The sequence below is a fragment of the Clinocottus analis genome, unplaced genomic scaffold, assembly GCF_023055335.1.
Source record: "Clinocottus analis isolate CAN_PGR_092001 unplaced genomic scaffold, fCliAna1.0.p SCAF_24, whole genome shotgun sequence".
Taxonomy (NCBI): domain Eukaryota; kingdom Metazoa; phylum Chordata; class Actinopteri; order Perciformes; family Cottidae; genus Clinocottus; species Clinocottus analis.
The window spans coordinates 5,878,498-5,899,526 of record NW_027175976.1 but is presented as its reverse complement, the minus strand read 5'-3'; the positions used below and the strand labels follow the sequence as shown (position 1 = coordinate 5,899,526).

Sequence of the window (21,029 nt, the reverse complement as noted above, 5' to 3'; positions counted from 1 at the left end):
GTGACTTCATTTCCCACAATGTCTTAGGGTGCTGATGTAGCCCCATTCAACCGGAATCATGTGGGTCTTTTATTGCATAATTGACTTAATTATTCTGGTTGATTACTTCCGATAACAAAATCAATAAATAACGCCATGTTCCTTCCCACAATAACACAATTTCCGCCTCAATAATCAGATTATTTAAACTCCCGGATTGTTAATTCGCCCCAAACAGCCGAAAGGTCAGCTGTGTTCGTCACGCCGTAAGCATGTGTTTTGTGGGATGACTCACGGGAGGCGTGCCGGTAGTCGTGACGTCATTGGCGCAGCATGGGCCCGTCATCATGTGTTACTCACCGTAACCTCGATGTCGGGGTCTCAGTGGGTTTGCTGGTTGACAGAGGGAATTGATTTCAAATGAATAAGTCGTTAAAATATAGACGCTCGTTATAACTTCGGAACTTGCCTCACAAGCATCGTATTTTTAAGTTTCATTCCGTATTATTTTAATTCAGCGATACTTGTGTGAACAAATAAAGGCACATTGCAAACATACGCTGCTAATGGTTAATTCGGCATACTTTAAATGGTGAGAATTTGCCTAAATGTAAACCAATGCGGCCGAGGGAGAAGGGCAGCAGGTAGAAGTACCTGCCTCTGACCGCTAGAGGTCAGGCTTTACACAGGTTTGGAGTTTAGAGGGAGATTCATAGTGGTGACCCCAAAATGTCTTTCTATTATCATGAGAATGTTGTTGAAACCCAAGAGTACAAAAACAACATTGTTATTGTAGACAACTTTAGAACGACTCTTTTATTTGGAAAAAGAAATGTTTTAAGTCACTTGTAGCTTTGCCTTAAACACAATCAACTCCAATTTCATGTATTTTTCTTTAATTCCTTTTTATAAATTAGAATGGTATATTATGCATGCAATACCGCATTAGCCGCTTAGGTTTTCATCTTCCACAGAAAAAAAAACAAAAAACATAAAACACAAAAGTCCCTTGAAAGTCCAGATGAAGCTGCTTGGAGAAGGGTGGGTGGAGAAGCCACAGCATGAAGCGATGTACACAGTTTGCGGTTGCATAGTACAGTACATGAAGTTCCTCATTTTAAAACAGCATGCCGTTTTGTATTGCACATCACTGAAACTTTGTATACTGGACCTTGCTGCTGTTCCAAGTGTCCCACGCGGGTCGTCGTCATCTCATTTCAGCACATGTATACAGCAAATAGCATCTCTCAAAGACATTATGTACATTTATTTGTTATAAAAATAATCGCCAGCAAATATTCATCTATTACTTTTCTACTGGAATACATATTTGATCTTTTGCTTAATGTTTTTTTCTTTTTTTTTCTCTTCTCTTTTGTTTTACACTTTAACCAAATAAAATCCTCCCTATAAATTCTGTATTTTTGTGATCACCTTGAGATTTTAATCCGTGAAAAATCGAATAATTAGTCGGCTGATGAGTTTCATTTGGAGACAAAAATTTGGCTATAAAAGGTGAAAGCAAAGTAAACGAAAGCCAGGACTGATTATTCTAAGATAATCTGAGCGTGAGCGTGGCGTTATAATATTGTTCTGATCTTGTTCCAGGACTCAAGGCCCTAAAATGGTCTCTCACCATTTTAGGGCCTTCACTAAGAGAGGGATGCTGGGATGGAAATCCCTTCTGATTGTCTCCAGCGGCCCAGCTCAACGTGGGTTGGTGAGAGTTTGAATGGAAAAATGTCTCCCTGTTCAACCAACCAGTGGGATTCACGCTATGAGGGCAGAGTGAGACGGATACGGCTGCTTGTAAACACTCACATCACACACAGTTTCAGTCCAAAGAAACCAACTGATCCTCATGTTTATACTTGTATCTGTGCCCTTATTCCTAAAAAAAAAAACACCTTTGCTTTTGTGCTATACAAGTTTTCCTCTCATCTACACACAGTGATCCATCAGAGAAATACCGTCACAGCCTATGTTGCATTTAGAGGATAAATTCAGAGCTGCTTTGCACCAGGGGAAAAACATGTGCGCGGTATTGAACGCTGGGTCAGACTTTAGGAGTTCTGCCATGTTCTCCTGTGAAAGTTGCTCTAATTAGACCTTAGAAACGAGGCCCCTTCAAACTGTGTCAGGCTGGAAAATCAAATATATAGGACACAGTTGACGTGTACATTCAGAAGATTCAAATGCAGAGTTTGCTACAAAGCGTAAAAGGAAAATAATCGCAAATTCCTTTCCTTAAAAAGTACATTTCCCTGGCAGTGCGTCTTTCATGGTTGTGGGTATGAAGGAAGGAACAAAACATTGATTGATTGACTAAATTTTCTTTTCTTTTTAATCATTTATTGGCATTATGTTTGTGGCATTAGAAAGAATCATCCAGTAAAAGCACTCAGCCTTATGGACTGATGATGATTGTTCATATTTTATACAGTACGTGTTCCCGTCACACAAAGACACACTGCCGGAAGAACGCAGGACTCTGATCACACGCTTCACTCAAGTTCCCTCTTGAACATCAGAAACCATCCAAAAGAAAAATTATTTGTCTCCACATGACAAACTCTTCAGATAACTTATGTTCTTTTTTTTCATGATTACTATATTTGTGTCCCGCTAAGAAAAACAACTATCTAATTATCTCAAGATAACAAAAGGTGGCGTACTGAGGACAGACTACGGAAGACTTTTGTCCTGTGAGCACAAGACAAAATAAGCAAGTGCTCTTTTCCATTTAATTATCCATTTAAAGCCCGTTTTAAGGCTGGAACTGCTTCTCTGGAGATAAAATCATTCATTCTTCATCGCAAGATAATTTGATATCTTAAAGTAATCAGATATGTACAGTGTATTATGACAATGACAACAAGTCTTAAGAACTAGAAGCTTTCTTTCAAAAGTACCGAGAGAGAAACTCTTGTCATCCTGAAGGAACATTTTTGAGAGGGCTGTTTGACATTTACCTTCTCACATCATCCAGAATTGACTTTTGAGTCATGCAATCCACTGAAACTCGAATTTTCTGAATGATAGAAACCAAAACTTCAAGTTTTCAGTGTACTGAGTTACAAACCGCATCCAGAGAAACCATTTTTCTGTAATTTGGGCCATCTTTTTCTTGTCTTTTTTAACTTTTTTTTTTGGAGAGATGTGCCCTTTACTTCTACAAACATCAACTTGCTTACAGTAAGGATCTATTCAACGTTTGGAGGGAACATGCTCTGCAGTCAGGACAACATGCCAGCTACACAGAGAATGAACATGATGCAACCGATCCCGCCATGTCACATGTTTAATGCTTTGATCCCCTAAAACCACAGGGAGGAACTTCAATGGCTATGAACCAATCGCATGACTTCACCACCATCTGTACCTTTGTTTTAACGTTACACCGCTTCCATTTCAATGCTAATAAATGAAAAAAAAAACAACCTTCAGTTTCAGCAGCAGATGCTCTTTCTCGGTCGTTTCAAATCAAAATAAAAACTGTTCTTCACGCTGGCGGGGCCAGATATATCAGGGAGATCGTCCCCAAAGGGCTCCTATGCTTCTCACAGCATCGGTTCGTACGCTGGTCCACGTCTCGACAACATCAAACGGCATCTCAAGTCGCATTTTGCTATTGTCTTTCACTGTCAGACTGCCACAGCTACTGCCATCGCTAACTCTCTAAGTGCACGCCGTTACACAACAGAAGCAGTGTAGTGATCTCTGCGCCGTCAGCATGGGCCTGAGGGCCTTTTTCGCCCAAATGAAATCCTAAAGCTATGCTACAGAAAAGCTGGCCTTTGCTCAAAGTGACTTTCCGAAATAGCAAAATAGTTTGGGAATGTGAAGCACCAGTTTTCAAAAAAACCAGCAGTCAGATATCAACCCTGCGCGAGCCCGCCAGCGACGCCGTTCCACACAAGCACGTGACTTAGAAAATTGGACCTCTGTATATCTACACCACGTTATAAGAGGATCCAGAACGCTAGGTACAAAATATCAATGAAGTGGATGCGGAGGTTGATCATCTAACAGCATGCAGTAAGCTAAATGGAGAGAGGGTTTGTACATGGCCCGGGGGTCGGGTCAGCGGCCTTCAGCAGTCTGTGTGAACCCCACCCCCTTCCGCCCCGCCCACCGAGCTGGTGCGGGGTCCCGGGGCGCTTAGAGGCCCGTGCAACGTCACCATCTGACCACGATCCGTAATAAGTCCGCCGACGCAGGCAGCGAGCACAATCTGCGCCGCGCGTCTTGCTGAGCTCCGTGTTAGTACAATCCCAAAAAGGTCCCAGTGACACGAGGGAGGGAGGGGAGGGTGAGGGGGAGAAATTCACTCTACTGTATTCGTTAGCGCCGGCCTCCCGGACCTCTGGACTACTCGCGCTGTTGATTGACGGAGGTCGACCACCGGCAGCTTTGATTAAAAAAAACAAACACCTGAACGTGATTTTTGTTGGACTTCTATAGAGAAAAATAGCCAGGTTGACAAAACAAAATCAACGTAAACCCAAAACAAACTAAAAAATAAATAAATAAATAAATAAAAAAAGGTACAATTTGGGACCGTCTTGGCTCTGGCGCAGCGTTTATTTTGGAATCTGGGCCGCTTTGGGCCCCCGACGGTGACAGGAGTGGGCTCAGAGCCGGTGCCGGGAGTCATGGCTGTAGCTGCCCGGTGAACTGCGATTGCGATGTGGCTTGTATGCATCCTGATAGGGGTCCTGGTAGTCCTGGTAGGGGTCCTGCTGCTCTCGGCTGTGCTGCGAGCCGGACGACATGCGGTTGCGTCCCTTGTGCGCCCGCTCGTTGTGGTAGTTCTCGTCGGACGTCATCAGGTTGCGCCGTTCGTTGGGGGTGGAGTGGTCGCCCGTGTGGTTGCTCTGTCGCATTCTTTGGCTCTGCTGTAAATCACAAGGACACGACAAAAAAGATGAAAATAAAAGATGGAATTTGAATGGATTGCATTGAAAGAAGAGCTCCCGTTGTCCCGGGTTTCTCTCTTACCTTCGTCACCTCCTCACACAGATAAATAGCAAACAAAATCAGTGACTAACAGTCCTGCAGATAGTGAGCGAGTACCTGCAGTCCAGAGATGCTGGTGGGGTATACGGGGGTGAGGGTGGTGGGGCCCAGGTTGCGCCCCAGCAGGGGGTTCAGGGGCGTCGCCATCGAGGTATGGGTCGCCTTCCAGTAGGCCTCGAGGTATTCGGCGAGATGCTCGCAGGCGTCCTCCAGCTGGTTCTCGTCCAGGATGATGTCGAACATTTCCTGTGAGCGGCAGATGGTCAGAGGGAGGAAGGCAGGTATGAAGCTACTGATGATCTCCACGCTGACATTGGATGCGAGGTTTTATTGTGCTGCAGCGTGGAGACCGTTATGTCATATCAGGGTTGTGCTGTACATGAATATGTTCGTTTAAACGTGCTGATTGACCAGATCCCTGCTGTGATTGGTTGACGCAGTGTGACCTTGTCAGATTGTCTGGCGAGCACGGGAGGCATTTGTCAGAAAAATACCAACAAGTCATTTATTTTGAAACATAAAACACAGAAGAAAGAAGAGGCCAACACGCCGTGACGAGCCAGTACATCACAACTTACTGGAGGACACTGGGCCAATTTGTCAGCGGCCACCAGCTGGACGTTCAGGTGTTTGCTCTGGGACTTCCCTCTGGATTTGACGAGCCTCTGCAGGACCTGCATGGCGGGGCGGGAAAAGGACACGATGCTCCAGTTACACAGGACGGAAAGAACTGCAGCCGTGACTGCACCGTTTCAGGTCCCCCAGGACTCCTGTTGTCTCACGACCGGAGCCAGAACCAACGGATTCGCGCACCAAGGAGAGACAGTTTTCTAAGAAAGTGACAAGTTAAACAGCGGAGGAGGTTACTGCGAGTGCAGAAAGTCGTGTTCATCTACCCAGTCTGTCTTTATCCTCTATGGACGATATATCTGAAATAAATTGACCTGATTGAGTCTTTTACTCCCGTTCTTATTGCATTTTGTTTAAAGAGCCAAATAGAGGAGAAAAAATTGTTTTGTACATGAAGGTAAAATGTGCTATTGGTTGTGGACCGGTCTTACTGGTCCGCATCATGCCTGAAGGAGACTGAGATCACATCCTCCAGCATTTCTTCTGGATTTGAGCAACCCTGACAGTCTCCGTATAAAAACAACACATGGCTGGTATTTAGTTGAGTCCACCATCAACTCAAAATATTGAAAATTGGACTACTTTTATTGCGACAAACAGACATATTTCTAAACTCCAGTCTTCTGGTTTTAAAGGCGATTTCGCCGCTTTCCGGAGCAGAAGAGCATGCCGCTGCATGCGTGGAGAGGTGTGGTGCACAAGTCACGGAGCGGGATGTGACTGCATGGAAAAACCGAGTGCACGCTTTCAATCAAACTTTTTGAAGACGCGTCGTTACTGATCTGTGGTGGTGAGCTCGCGAGAGTACTCCAAATACTCTGACCCCCCGGTGGACAGGGAGGAAAGTGCAGCAGACGAACTCCGCCATGCAAAGACGCCTCGGTGCAGACCGGAGCCTCCGCTGAAGCCGCTGCGTGTGTTTGAGGAACAGTATGTCATGCTGGCTTCGGTGGGAGCGGTGCGTTTGTGCCGAGCTGCTACACCAGTGGAGGGTGAATATCAACCCAACATGGAGGCCGTTACCTTTAACATGTCTAGGTGCTCTGGTTGTTTGTCTCCACCAACTGAATGACTCTGTAGGACAGTAGCTGTGGAGATTATGTATCACATGTTTATATCTTTCTAACGCCAAGCTGTATTTAGTCCAGGCTTGACGTTGTAATCAGGTAAACACTAAATAAAACCAGCCGTGTCGCGTGATCCTGCCACTGAGCTCGTCACTGAGAGTCGATCTGATCGTGTTTAGCGGCGTCCTCGCCGCACTCGGTACCTTTGGCGAGGAGACTTTCACGTGAACTATTATGGGTGCCAGGGAGGTCTTGAGGAGCTGGGCCGGGTGGTTGATGGTGTCGGCGTCCAGCACCACCAGCTGCAGGGATCGGGCCAGCTCAAAGATCCTCTCAATTTCACTCTGCACCTCAGCTGATGAGACAAACACACAATGCGCATTTAGACATTTGCACAGTTCCACGTAAACGAGGTAAACAACTCACCCATTAGAAACACTTTAAGCTCTGGAGAGGTTCTTTTGACTTCACTGTAAAGGTCGCTAAAGCAGAATAAACTGAGCCCAGCAGGACCGGTGTCTCACCTAAGCTGGAGCGAGTGTTGGATCTTTCAATGATGGCTCTTTTACTGGGGTTGTTGAGGACGGACCTCTTGGCTAATGATATGTCTGCCGTGACCCGTGTGATGGATATCCTGTGAGATGGCGACAAAGAACAAACATTTTAAACCGGATAAAAGGGATTCATTACAAAGAGTTTGTCAGATTCTCAGAGAAAATGTACTTCGTCGACAGTATGCTAGAGGTAAAATACTAGCTGCGAGTATTTCCTTGTGGTTGGCAAACATTTTGTCCAACATTACATAAAGTATTGCTGTATAATACATGTTTTGTTCCACAACGCCCATCTTCATGTTGAATAAATACATCGTAGTCTCTTGCTCTTTTCTAAATATCTGTTTCACATATTTCCTCTTGGACCACTAAGCTGATTAATTTAGGTTCAACAGGATATTTAGGTTTAGAGTTTAGACGACAAATTCATTTCTTTGCTTTTTTAAACCTGTTTAAATGTCCCATTCGTCTTACCTGCCATCAAATCTGTGCTTGAGGAAGTCAAACAGAGCTTTCTGCATCATGTCTGTAACCTGCAGAGAAAAACAGTGTAAAAAAGTTAATGATATTGCTGTGGGTTGTTTTTGGAAAGAAATATTACTGTATTAGAAATGTCACTCATGATTTAATATCTACATTTTATGTTTGAATCTGATTTGCTGCATATCTTCTTGACCAGAACAATATTGAAAAAGAGGTTAAATAAAAACCGTCGTTATAGTTCAGAATAATCCCGTTTCTCGTCGCCCTTTACCGGTTTTCTCCCGTGATCAGAAACATCAATGAATGAAAAGAGGTCAAGCGGTTCACATGAATTCACACCAGAAGAGCTGCTTATTGGATATTAATTACAAATTGAAAGTAACTTTAAAAGCGTTAACATACAAATGCTCATCAGGAGTACTTCTTTTTTGATTTTAATTCTTTAAAAATGAATAGAAAGCAGTAAACTATATTTAAATATGTATTTATCAACAATAAATTGTGGGTCTCTGTAGTTCCCGGCTGCTCTATGAAGCATTTTAGAGACTTTCAGCTGATTGTTTTTTTTTTACAGGCCACCAATGTATTGTTTTGATATTTCGTTGAAGCTCCTCTTCCACAGTCTTCATCGTGAACGACTTCCAAGTTTAAAAATCCTAAAATCTGCATCAGTTCATCGAACCCTCCTCCAGTTAGGATTAATAGCTCGTCGTCATCAATGTTGTGCGTTCTTTGTAAACTACACATTCATAAACCGTAGTGGACGCATTTAAAGCCTCGATCTGCCCGTCACACAGCGGATTTCCAACATAACCTCTTGGTGTCCTCGTTAGTCTGTCTGCAATCAGGATGTTACGTGGGCGCTGACACACTCACAATTAACTGCGCCAACAGCGAGCTATTTCGGGGGACTCTGGGAAAGACGTACAGGACTCATCTCCGCTCAGTAATCTTGTCCTTTCTCGCGCTGGTAAACAGCACATTTAATAATCTCTGTTTTGTGGGTGTCGTTCGGTGCCGCTGAATCATCTGCTATATTTAGTGCGTGAACAAAGGCCATGGAGTCAGCGGCAGAAGAAGAAGAAAAAAAAAAAAAGGTGTTGTAGATTTTTGGATCGGCAGCTCACCTCATAACCCTTCAGCGAGGGTCCCACCAGCACCACGGGCCTCATGGAGGGCACCACATCGTACGGGGGGATGTGCTCCGTCTGGTAACACACACACACACACACACACACACACACACACACACACGGTTCAATCAGCAGCAGCAGATTCATCCAAAAAAAAGAAAAAAGTACTCAGAGCAGCTGTGATGGACGGCCGAGTCAGCTGACCTTGGATTGCAATCAGATGTGTTAAAATGGTGTTATGCGCTGCAAAAGAGCTTGGAAATCCACGAAATAGAATAAAAGCTAAATTGACAACATATTGATGTGATTGGCTCCTGCAAAGTGTCCGATTTGTTTCATGGTAATTCTGATATTATTTATACATTATTAGTTTCTTCATGAACTGATTGTTTTTTATTTTCAACACATTTATTTGACAATAGTTTTGTTTTATCATTCACTACATGAGAAAGTATGTTCTCATCCTTATGAGTTACAGAATATCCAACTGTGAAATTGTTGAATATTTATTGTTGAAGTACTGAAAAGAATTATGTTAAATACCACTAAACCTATCACATTGATATATTTTATTTTATCTGTATTAATTATGAAAAACATAATATTTTGACTTAAATAATTGATTCAAAATGTTCTGGTTTGAGTTTTTCACTTAGGATTCAATCCCATTGGAGCAACTTATTCTAATTTTTTACTTCAATTTACTTGAATTAGCGACCAGAATATAATCTTAGTCTCAAAACATCTCAGTCTTTCCTTTCTGCCCAGCACTTAGTCCTGTTTGTGTTTCATAAGCTTTCCTCAGATTTCTCTCGTCTGTGCAGTCAGTGTGATGCTGCGTACGACAGCCTGTTAGCTTAGCTTAGTTTTACTTTGAAAGAAAACGAGGCAGGCAGGATGTTTTCTCCCCGATTCCAGTCTTTACGCTAAACTAAGCCAAGAAGTTGCATTCAGAAATGAGAGCGGTATCGATCTTCCCCTCTCTCTTGGCAAGAAAGTAAGCGAGTGAATTTCCCTGAATGTCAAACTTTTCCTTTTTATTGATTACATATAGAACATTTTTGTCTGAAAACCAATAATCCCAACATATAAGGATGAATGAATTAAACTAATTGTAAAACACCTGCTTTCCCCAAAACCTGATGAAAAGTACTAAGATGGAAAGTACCACGTGGAAAGGAAGTCGCAGTTATAACACTGCAGTACTTTGGCATCACAGGGATGCTGATGACTCGGCACTGTATACTTCAGAAGGGCGGCAGCATTATGTGATGTGACATGAGGCCGGTACTTCCTGCCAGTGCTACTGGTTCCTGTCATTTCGTGATGGTGAATGAGTGGGTTTTACCGTCACCAACTTACCACTTTCTGTTTCTGCTTTCCTGTAGGAGGGGAGAGAAGACGGTCGTCAGTAGCTGCCGCGATAGAGGGGCGTCGCCAAAATATCTCCGAAACGTTCAAAACGTGCTCCACAAAAAGGAAACTTTTCATCGTGATTCTTAACAAAGGAAACCTAACAAGGATCACCGACATCATGCACATGTACAGAGTATTGCTCTTGTCCTAAGGTCATATTCACAAAGTCACACGAGTGCAGGGGGAGCTCATAGTCGTGTCGTTGGGTTCACACTGTGGTTAGCCCCAGTCTCAGAACGCCTGCAGTCCTCAACTGGAGGAAGAGGAGGATCATGGGAAAATGTACCAACAACTCTACGCAGTGAACTTATGCTCTATGCAGAGACATGGGAAGGGTTTAGTCTTATTCTCTCTACGGTGTTGCGGTTCAGGAAGCTGGGCTCTAAGCTGGCAGCTGGCTACTAACAGCCCTCTCCCCCTGTCCGATGTCCTCACCTGCCGAGGATATAAGGGGCCGGATAGAGGCAGAAACCTCATCCTCTACACTGGAAGAAGAGTTCCCTCCAGACTTACTGGAAAAGACAAGAAGGGGATAAAGAAAGACAGAAACACACCATGGTATTAATGTGGGCTTACACTGAGCATTGACTGCAGAAGAAAACAAACAGAAAAACAAAAGAAACACAGTAAGGATAAGCTACTACAACATTCAATGTTTTAGCTATTTTTTTCTCACTTGGCAATCAATCCCCTGATGTCATCGGTCCGTACAAGTACAGTTATATTCAAGGTAATACTGACTTTGACATATGAGCATATGAGCTTTTAATCAAGGAGTGTCCTGATTGGTCCTTGTGTATTCATGAGACCTGTGTTGGCTTTAAAATGCGGGCAGCATGTGGTAAAAAAAAAAGGCCAAATGTAGGTATGGCTGAGTTCCATACTGAAGTTGGAGGTCTGAAATTTACAGCTGACCAAAATCCAGAGGTTAAAATTACCATTTGGAGGAGGAAAAATGTGCAGCAACTGAGGCCAACAGCTGTGATCTCAAGCGGAGGACGAAACACCGGCTTCATTAACAGAACTGCAATCGTTGTCTGCAGAGTTTATTTTTTACAGCTGCACATTGCAACCAACGTTTGACTATGTGTCATGTGTTCGGGAAACACAAATACTGCCGAGTCCTCCACAACCTGAAGCATTAATAAGCGAAATCGTCAGTCCAGTAGTCCTGAATCTTTGAGTACAACATTTGCAATCAATACCAACTACACCAGTAGTGGGTTGTTTCATTCAACAGGATCATTTCACACTTAAAGGAAATTGATGAAGAAAAATGATTTATTCATGGAGCGCTTTTCAAAATATTCAAAGACGCTTAACTTGAGAAATTAGGTCATACAAAAAAAGTGCAGAATTGAGTAAAACACATTTGTATGCAACAGTGTGTATAATAAGTCTATAAAAAAATGTTGAGGAGCAACAAATAATCCTAAAAACAAGCAGTCTTGTTCGTTTCCCTCTCTCCATTTTTACTTTTACCGTTTTTCTTTTTCAACTGGAACTCCAAATTTGACCCTTGGGGCTTTTCAATGTATCTATTTCTTAAATTTCAAACTTTCCAACACCTGTGGAAGGCAGCACACCTCACACGCTGTTTTTCCGTGACACTTTGGCGTCGTCCCGGTTAACGAGGTTTAAATGTCTCTCCTCGTCTGTGAGGAAGCTGGGCCCGCAAGTGAAGCGCTGGGGCCCTGCAGTCTTTTGAGATCAGTATTAAACTCAACAACGAGTCTGGGGGGAGCGCATGTGCGTTACTGTCCAAACTCTGGACGACAGGACCTTCCAGACACATTACGCACACGCGTGTAAACGCCGAGGCCTATAGAGCCGCTAATTGCAGCTACTGAAACTGTTACTCGTGCAGTCAGCATGAGAAGAAGTCATCGAGTAAACGGTCAGGAGTCAAAATAAATCATGTCGAGCTTTACAGAGAGCTGCTGGGCCGACGCTACGCTCCTGTATGGGATGTTAAGTTGTGTTGTATGGACAGCAACATCAAACAGCATGGAGGCTCCAGAGGGTTGTTGGAGTATAAATCTTCAGCATTGAGATGGAAACCAAGGCAAAGAAAGGAATGGAGGGTCAAGGTCAGTCAGCGGGTCAAGGTCAGCCCCTTTCAATGTTTTGAACAGTTTGTTGTACCACATTCCCAATTACAAAAAAATAAATAATGCACAGCAATTACCTCCAATACAAATGTTTGGTGTTCACATTAACTACGGTGGGACCATCTGCTGCTAGTTTATGGGACAAACGGGGAGATATTCATCTGTTACTTACCCTTGGACACGTCCTTTCTTTTGCTCCTGCTGGAGCCGGATGTTCTCGAGCTTCAGAGGGCTGGGGATGAAGCCGATCTCACAGCCCTCTTTCACTAACCGACCGATCCACCAGTCGTTGTTGAACTTCTGCGCGCCGCAACACAAAAGAGGAGGGACAAAAGCTCATGAGGAACCTTTCAAATCAAATCTATTCGATAGATATAAACTGAGACAACAGGGAGGGTGGGGGGGCATATTTGATTAAAAAAGTATGCATGTACCTCTTTTATGTGGAGGAAATCCTTGGCGTCAAAGGAGATGGCCGTGGCTGGAACTGGAACATCCTCATCCAGTGCGCCACAATAGCTGACGTTGGTCCTCACAGCAAAGGCCACTGGTTTGGTCTGGTGGGCGGAAACACGCAGTGAGTGGTAGATAATACACACGGCTCCACTTAGAATATCCATCAGCCACTTCTCATTGGTATTTGCTGCAAAGACATGAACTGGCGGCAGAATGACTTGGCAAAGTGTCACAGGTTGGCCACCTTGGCTCTCTCCAGTTGAATGGTGGCCTGCTGCTCCCTCTCCTGGCGGCTCTGTCCCGGTCCTTGGCTCTGGCTTGGGCTCTGGCTCTGGACCTGGGCCGGCACCTCCCGCTCCTCCTCCAGAGAGACATCTGAGTCTGATGGTCTGCTAGTGTATGAATCAGCTGAGCCCTGCGGATAGAGACCACGTAGCGGGTTACTCGGAGGTGTACGGCCGGGATACAAACTCTGCTCCTAATCGGGTCCATTCAGCGAGACACTGGACTAAAAGTCAGAAAAAGGTGTGGACACAACGATCCTAATTGCCTGTGTGAAAAGACAAAAGCACACAAGCGCTTAGGTTATAAAAGGAGGATGTACTGTCGCTTCATCCCCGAACTGCAAAGCATAATGAGGTCCACTTAGGAAAAAAGCTTCTTTATGGGACAATTGGCTGTCTTTAAGTTCTGGGTGGCTCGGCACTCTGAATGCTGAACAGGTGAAATGGATGATGCAGAAAAGAGCCGACTGCCAGCAGCATCTCAGACAAAGTGGAATTTCCATTCCTGTGCCGTCAGCAGTTTGTGTGGCCTCACGCAGCCGATCTCACACATCCAGACAATTCTGGGTAGTGACGACTTGGACCGCTGCTCCCAGGAAGAGACGGACCGGATTCTGCATCTTTTGATCCGGGACGTTTAGTTTTATGGACAAAGTCAGAATGATAAAATAGAAAGTCACAATAATGACATGTAACTCAAAATAGTAAAGCAAAGTCATGCCACACGAGACACTATCTGACTTTAGTCTAATTGTTTTGTTCTATTTCATGGCTTTGTTTCCTTGTATTCATTTTCTTTTCCTATCAAACAGCCTGTATACGAAGAAAAGAGACGTGTTTGGTGAAACCTTTTATTCCAGGCCTTTATTCATACAGACTGGCTGTTATTTGACTTGCCTATTCTAATTTGGGCTTCATTTTTGGAGAATGTCACCAACAACACAAGTACGCCATGTTCAGGTACACCGACACGCAGAACATTAACGGCTTTAAATGCCAGAAAGTTGGATCCTTGATGTTGCTGTTTCTTTTACAAAGTATATATATTTATTTATTTGAATAAGTTTAGCTACTTGCATGATACTTTCAGGGCCTTTTAAAACTACATGAATGTAGTCGAGATGGATCGTGTAACTTGAAAAATCTGATAAATCGATGTTAAGCATGAGCAATGTTATAGCAGCAGAAATAACTGGACACTATCTGTGAAATAAGGATACCTGTGGTGGTATTTTGCGTCTTTTGTTCGCTATCCCTTCAGAGCACAGAGTCGTGCTAGCCTTGCAGTAGTCAACCTGCCACTCAGCCACGATTCCAGTAATGCAACGCGTTTTTTTTGCCGGGACATGACTGGACCAAGCGCTTCCTTCTGCTGCGTTGATCGAAACAATCGGACACTAATGATGATCCAATTAAAAGAGACCATTAGGCTCAAGTAGATCAATCAATCCAGTCATCACAGCGAAGCACTTTTCTTTTTCACAAGCTAGCAGCAGCGAGGTCTGACTTCAGCGCCCTGCTCTTCACCGCGTGCATCCAATCACAAAGTGGCACATTTGAGCAACTCCAATGGTTTCTTAATTTTAGAAAAGATTAAGCTTCGTGGGTCTTTTGTACAACAGCTAAGAATGAACTAGTCACAGAGAGAAAGATGCATCACTCTAAACAGGTGAAGATGCTGATTATCAAAATAGACATTCCTTTTATGCTGGTCTGTGGAAACTGTTGTATTATGTTTTTTTTGTGCCTTTGTTAAATCCAAGAAAATGAGCTCTGATGATGTCGTTATCTAAACTAGAGATGATATTTTTTTTTACAAAAGGCCTGCATGACAAACTGGGAAAGTCGATTTTGAGAAGTGTTGCTATTTGGCAAGCAGAGAGGATCTGAGAGAAAATGATACTTAGTTGCATTATGGGAATTGTAGGATGCAATGTGTTCATGGTTTAACCCATATAGGGACCAAAAGTGAGGACATCTTAGTCTTTTCATAATCCGCCTCTCGCATGTAAGAGATGCTGCTGGACGACACGTTTCACAGTCACAAATATAACTCATAAATACAACAGCTTCCTGTTCCAAGTACCCTCCAATAGTTCATGTATTTTTAGAAACCCTTCAATCCAACACAAACAAGTCCTTCTGAGCATCGGTTTGTGCGTCTGTGTGGAAGCTTGGAGGTTGCACTGTGGCATCCGAGCTACTATCCAATGGAGTAGCTTCAGCATGTGACTCATCGACATCAGAATCCACTTAATGACATCACGATGCATGTTCCTCCGAGCCTCGGCAGAGAACCTATACATCACGCAGTCGCGCGGTCAGATGAAAAAATACCCTGCTGCATTTTATATATTTTTAAGTGATAAATGCAGAAATGTGACAAATGAGGATTTCTCATTTTTGATATGACCGTGTAACGGGGCCTCAGGGGAGAAGTAGGTGATTAACATCTTTCCATCTTCCTCTTTGAATCCCTGCTCGCTCCGTCTCCGAGAGGTAGAGATGAACACTAAATGGCTCCGGTGGTCTTACGGGCGTATAGGCTGCTATCAGCCACATATACGGCACATAAAGCACACATCACGCGCACATCCAGATATGGAGACATGCATTCATAACTGTGTGAATGTCACATGTTAGAAGCCATCTGCCTAATGTGCACCCCCACCCTTCAAACACACCAACAACACCCACCCACCCAACCCCCTTCCAGCCAAGCATAGCCCACGATCACGCTACACTGTACCGTTGGCTAACCCATCAAAGGCCTCTTATGTGTGTGTGTGTGTGTGTGTGTGTGTGTGTGTGTGTGTGTGTGTGTGTGTGTACAGCTGAGCCACTTTCATCAATAAACACACAGCGAGAGACCGCAAAAGCAGATTTCCACACTCACCGCCTCCGAGTCTTCAAATCCATGCAGGTACAAATTGTCATACATGGAGGTTTGATATTCCAACGAGCGCCTCTAGAAGAATGAGGGGGAAAAATGAGAGTGGAGGCAAAGGAGGGAGGAGGGGGCACCACAGAGAAGAAGAAAAAAAAAAAGGATGGATGGGGGGATGACGACAATCCCTTCTCTCCACAGCAGAGGAGAATAATATAAAAAAAAATGTAAAAAAATGTCCCCTCCTGTTGGATCACGCCTGGTCCACCGGAGGCCCGTTGCTTGATGGATGCAGCTTCTCCCTGATCTCACAGTGCTGCTGGCTGGCTCACATTATAGGATGGAGAGGCTCTCCCTGGAGGTAGCCCAATCCTGGCATTTCATTTCATCTGGCTTACACACACACACACACACACACACGCGTGCGCGCACACACACACACATACACACAGGCATACACACGCATGCACACACCTAACCAGACACACACATATACATGTACACAACGAGCAGCAGAGGCGGCGGCAGCAGCAGCGGCAGCAGCAGAGCAGTGGATCCTTCCTCAATATCCGAGCCTGATGACAGAGCTAATGTGCAGGGAGCTGATTGGCTGGCTGGCCGTCCACTCAGCTTGGATGAGCGCTCTCCTTGATTTTTTTTCCCTTTTTTTTTTTTAGTGCGGGGAGGTAGCGGGGACCGGGGGAGGGGGATGGGGGAGCAAAAGAGGGGAGCAGCATCCTCCATTTCCCCGTCAAAGCTCATCCTCACTCAGCGTATTCATCCTCCACGGAGAGCAACACATTGAACCTGGCTCTGGTTTGTGTAACGGGAGGAGGTCTCGTGGACTGACACAGTGGACCCATGCATGATAGAAATGGCAGCTTATCTCCACTTTGGAATCAAATCAAGAGACATTTCTATACTACTAAAGTGGAAAACTAAAAAAAAGTGTCAGTAAATGGCACCATTTTGGTCCAGGGCCAGCATTTCAGAAACATCGAGACCAAATTGCACCTTGCACACCTGACCTAAACGTTTCGTTATTTGAATTTTTCATATTTCATTTATACAGGTAACTATTCTGGTGGAGAAACACTGAATTCTTCATAGTACTGGGTATCAAACCCTCAAAGAATACCGACTATTGAACGGTCGTATCTAACAACAGGTGAGATTCTTGGGTTTGTTCTCATTCTTGAATTAAATACAATATATTGTCCGTTTTATCTTTACACTTCTTATATCCAAGGTAATGAGAAGTTTAATCTTATGCATCGTTGACATTGAGGCGACGGAAAAACGGATATCATCCCATTCAATCGTAGACATCCATCTTTTTTGACGACAATGCAGTAGATTATAAGGAATTTTATGGATCCATGCATTACTAGAATAATTGCAATTCAATAGGCCCAAAATAGTTTGATGTATTATATTTCATTACATGAGGGCTGTCCGCACGTTCTCAAATATGAGGGGAAAGATATCAACAAATAACGCTACGAGATATGATCCCCAGCAACGTGGAAAATTATTGTAAAGCACAATTACAAACATCAGCCGTTCCAAATACGAGTGAGGTCCATTAGTAGCTGGTAAAACTTCAATTTATTGTGGATGAACATCTGCATATGAGCTGGGCAAAAACTGAGGATAATAATTGCTATTTATGACATAAATAAGTCTAAAATCTAATTTGTTTACAGACCCATATATATCATGACACTTACTGATTGTAATATTAAGGACAGTGTTTTAAATTGCAATTTAACAAAAAATTAAAACAAAGAGATAACCTGGCGATAAATGTGTATAAGACTTAGATGCAGAATCTTTTGTATTGACAGGAATATGACTATGAATGTGCTTTTTTCCATTGTTGTAGAGGGAAGCCCACCTACCAGGGGGAAACTCGTGCTTCATGTGGGACAAATCTCACTGCTCTTTTTACTTCAGCTTCTACTGGAAGCAGATTACCGCCCTCTGCAGTCGCCCCGAGGTTGTGCCGCGCTCACCAAAACAGCCACACACACTCCACAGGACGCCTTCAACCAGAAACCATGTGCACAAAAAGGTGAACCATACGTGACTGAGTCTACACCCGGGTTGTTCTCTGCCTTTCAGTACCTGTCTGAGGATGAAACTGGTGGAGGTGGTGCTGCCATCTGACCTCTTGAGGCGGCTCCTCCTGGAATAAGTTCCTCGATTCACCTGAATGTAAAATAAAACAAGATGTAATACCAGCGGAAAACCCTTTTTAATCGACGGCTCTCCATCTGATACATCTGTTTTTAATATTATGTGTGTTTCATAAAACCCCATCAAGCTAATACACAATGTCACAGCACACAGAAAACACATGTAACACAACCAAATGTGGCTTATGCTGGATGCTTTTGCATCATATGTGTTCTTTGCCTACTTACCTCCTGACTTTCTCTCTCTCTCTCTCTCTCTCTCTCTCTCTCTCTCTCTCTCTCTCTCTCTCTCTCTCTCTCTCTCTCTTTGTCTTCTCCAAAAGTCCAAATATAACCAGTTAATCTCCAGGGAGCGAAATTAATTATCTGCCAGTGATTTGCTCCATTTATGTTCAAGTCTCCAGAGTTAATGACAATGTCACTGTTGAAAAGTAAACCTACTTCCCTGAATTTATTTTAAAAAAAACGGGCCATTAATCTAGGTCACCATCTCTATCTGTCTCTCTCAATTCAAGCCAACAGCAAAAAGCAAGAAGAGATATAAAGGATAAAGTTGGCTATGTCTATGAATACGCTGCTATTAATATCATCCTGTAGCCTCCTGTGATCAATCAAGCGGAGGAGAAGCGATGTATCGTATCAGTCATCTAACTCGGGAAGATACATTCCCTTCTGACAGGTTTACACATTTTTCACCTCGAACAACATTTAAATTCTCAAAGAAAACATTTTTGAAATATTCTGTCATATTTGGTATTAATGTGGTACACCTAGCAGCATTACATTTCAATAAAATGTCAACTGATATTGCTCGCTAAAGCAAACTATGGTGCTGGTTTTGAAGTTAAAAAACAGCTAGATGGAGATATGATCAAAATGATTAATAGTACAACATGGTTTTTCTTTTAAATGGAATCATATCTTGTACTGAAGGACAAATATAGACTAAATCAAACTTTTTGGAACATCTAGTAATCATTATTAAGACTCTCTCATTATCATATTACTAGATCATAAAAAACAACCTTATAAGATATGATAATCTTTTATTAGTCCTGATACAAATGTACATAATACATGTCAAAAAGGTCAAACCAATTAACTTCTGACAGCTTCCTTTTATCCTCTTGTTCCCTGCACTATACAGACAATCTCTGTAATACTACACTGCAATACTTGTAATACTACACTGTAATACATGTGATAGAAATCAACATATTTATCCTTGACGATAACACATAATAGTCACAGTATGGACAACTTATTAATACAACTTTTTAGGTGATATATATAATGTACATACAATACATAAGCTAAAGTAGTGGCACTGTATTGTCGTTTCCCAGTGAAAAGCGTCTCAACATGGAGCAGCTCACCTGAAAGATGGGCGCCTGGATGCCCTCGCCTATCTTGTTCCGTATGTAGATGTGTCGGGACATTTCGGCCAGGACATCGGTCCAGAGGGCTGGCTGCTCCGGTCCGGTCCAGCGGAGAGGTGTCGGGTTCCGGGCTGCCTGCTCCAGCTTCACACCACACTGCAGTGCACGTGTTCCGGTGTGTTCCGGTGTGTTCCTGCCGGCGCGCGCTCGGAGGCTGGTCACGCCAACTGCTGCCGCGCGAGCCACTCAAAGACAGCTGCGCCTGAGTGATGGACGGAACTATTTTAGAAATCCTGGGGGGGGGAGGGGGTAAAATTAGTGTCTTAACGAGTCACATGGTAACTATTTTAGACATAGTGAGTAATTATCATAATCAACAATATACTTTAATGACACTGTTTAGTCACACACCTGTCATTTATTGGAAGAATACAAACGTACCCAGCATGCAATACGGTATGATGGTACAGGTCAGACACGTTTTGCTACGACCATGCCTCTGACCTTTCATTACCTTTTATCAAATCAAATAATTAGTCATCTGAGTTATTTTTAAAGCCAAATATATGGAGTGATTCACAAGAAAAAGAGCCACTATTAAACGTGTTGTGAGCTTATTATTACCAGCATAATAATTCAATTAGGATTATGCTTTCCTCTCATCTCTTCCACTCTGAATGCTACAAGTTCATAAACAGGCAGTTAGCTCCAGCATTTTAAGCCCTGACCACAGGTTATAAAACTTTGCGAAATCGTTCTCTTCAATTCATTAATGTAGTCCATGATATCTTTTTTTTTTTTAGATATTTATATTATTCTGAAACCATTTAACTGATGTTCTACCCAAACCAGGATATTCGTCAGAATGTATTCTTCTCTCTATACATGCACAGTTCTTCCCGCGGCACTGGCAGACACACAAGGCGTGATAGATCCATCCCATTGCTCAATAATTGCCCAGAAATGCTTTTATCTGAATCCTATTCTTCCCCAGAGACACTGTTCGTGAGTGTGGCCAAAGCGTTCACTTCATCAGTCCCCAGCACTTCCTTCCAATCCTTTTTTTAAACTTGGTTTGAGATCACTGAGATGATGTCTGATTGTACAGACAGACATCTTGGGAACACTCTATTTTTGTGGCTAATAAAATGACTCACAGAGAACAATAACACAGCACGAGAGATCATGCTGCTTTTGTCCAGCAGATGGCAGCATTGTCAAAGTAAAAGCATCAATAAGACCAGCTGAGGATGTTTTTTTTAGGGCCCACTGCTGCAGGTCTGGAGCGGATGTTGCTCCTTCATGGGCTTGCTCACATTACAGTAACAGCATCATTGCATACTTTGTGGTATGTATTTTCTTCCATGTCAGGAAGCCCTGCAGGAATTCAGCCGCCTTTTAACAGGAGCCATTTGTAACACTCCCACTTTTTC

The 21,029-nt window shown here is 43.3% G+C and overlaps 1 protein-coding gene across 2 annotated transcripts; it reads right to left on the bottom strand.

Moving 5' to 3' along the window:
* Positions 1 to 777: 777 nt before the first annotated feature.
* On the bottom strand, positions 778 to 19,803 carry LOC137793864 (voltage-dependent L-type calcium channel subunit beta-4-like). 2 transcript variants are annotated; one of them, XM_068590263.1, is made up of 14 exons: positions 19,594 to 19,803; positions 18,147 to 18,230; positions 13,093 to 13,263; positions 12,827 to 12,949; positions 12,565 to 12,692; positions 10,717 to 10,793; positions 10,228 to 10,247; positions 8,860 to 8,940; positions 7,724 to 7,782; positions 7,220 to 7,329; positions 6,899 to 7,050; positions 5,577 to 5,672; positions 5,056 to 5,244; positions 778 to 4,877 (listed from the first exon to the last, which is right to left on the bottom strand). In XM_068590263.1, the coding sequence occupies exons 1-14, from the start codon at positions 19,654 to 19,656 to the stop codon at positions 4,614 to 4,616; spliced, it is 1,617 nt and encodes a 538-aa protein (XP_068446364.1). In that variant the 5' UTR covers positions 19,657 to 19,803; the 3' UTR covers positions 778 to 4,613. The 2 variants fall into 2 exon arrangements, with proteins under 2 accessions (XP_068446364.1, XP_068446365.1); XM_068590264.1 differs by lacking the exons at positions 18,147 to 18,230; positions 19,594 to 19,803 and adding an exon at positions 16,029 to 16,577.
* Positions 19,804 to 21,029: the final 1,226 nt, after the last annotated feature.

Bases quoted from the DNA above. Each gene is read 5' to 3' on its own strand.
- LOC137793864 (XM_068590263.1), bottom strand. From the start codon at position 19,656: ATGTCCCGACACATCTACATACGGAACAAGATAGGCGAGGGCATCCAG. The intron at 12,950-13,092 runs GTGGCCAACCTG...TCCGCCCACCAG, and splicing joins TTCAACTGGAGAGAGCCAAG to ACCAAACCAGTGGCCTTTGC. The intron at 7,051-7,219 runs GTGAGACACCGG...TTGTCTCATCAG, and splicing joins CAACACTCGCTCCAGCTTAG to CTGAGGTGCAGAGTGAAATT.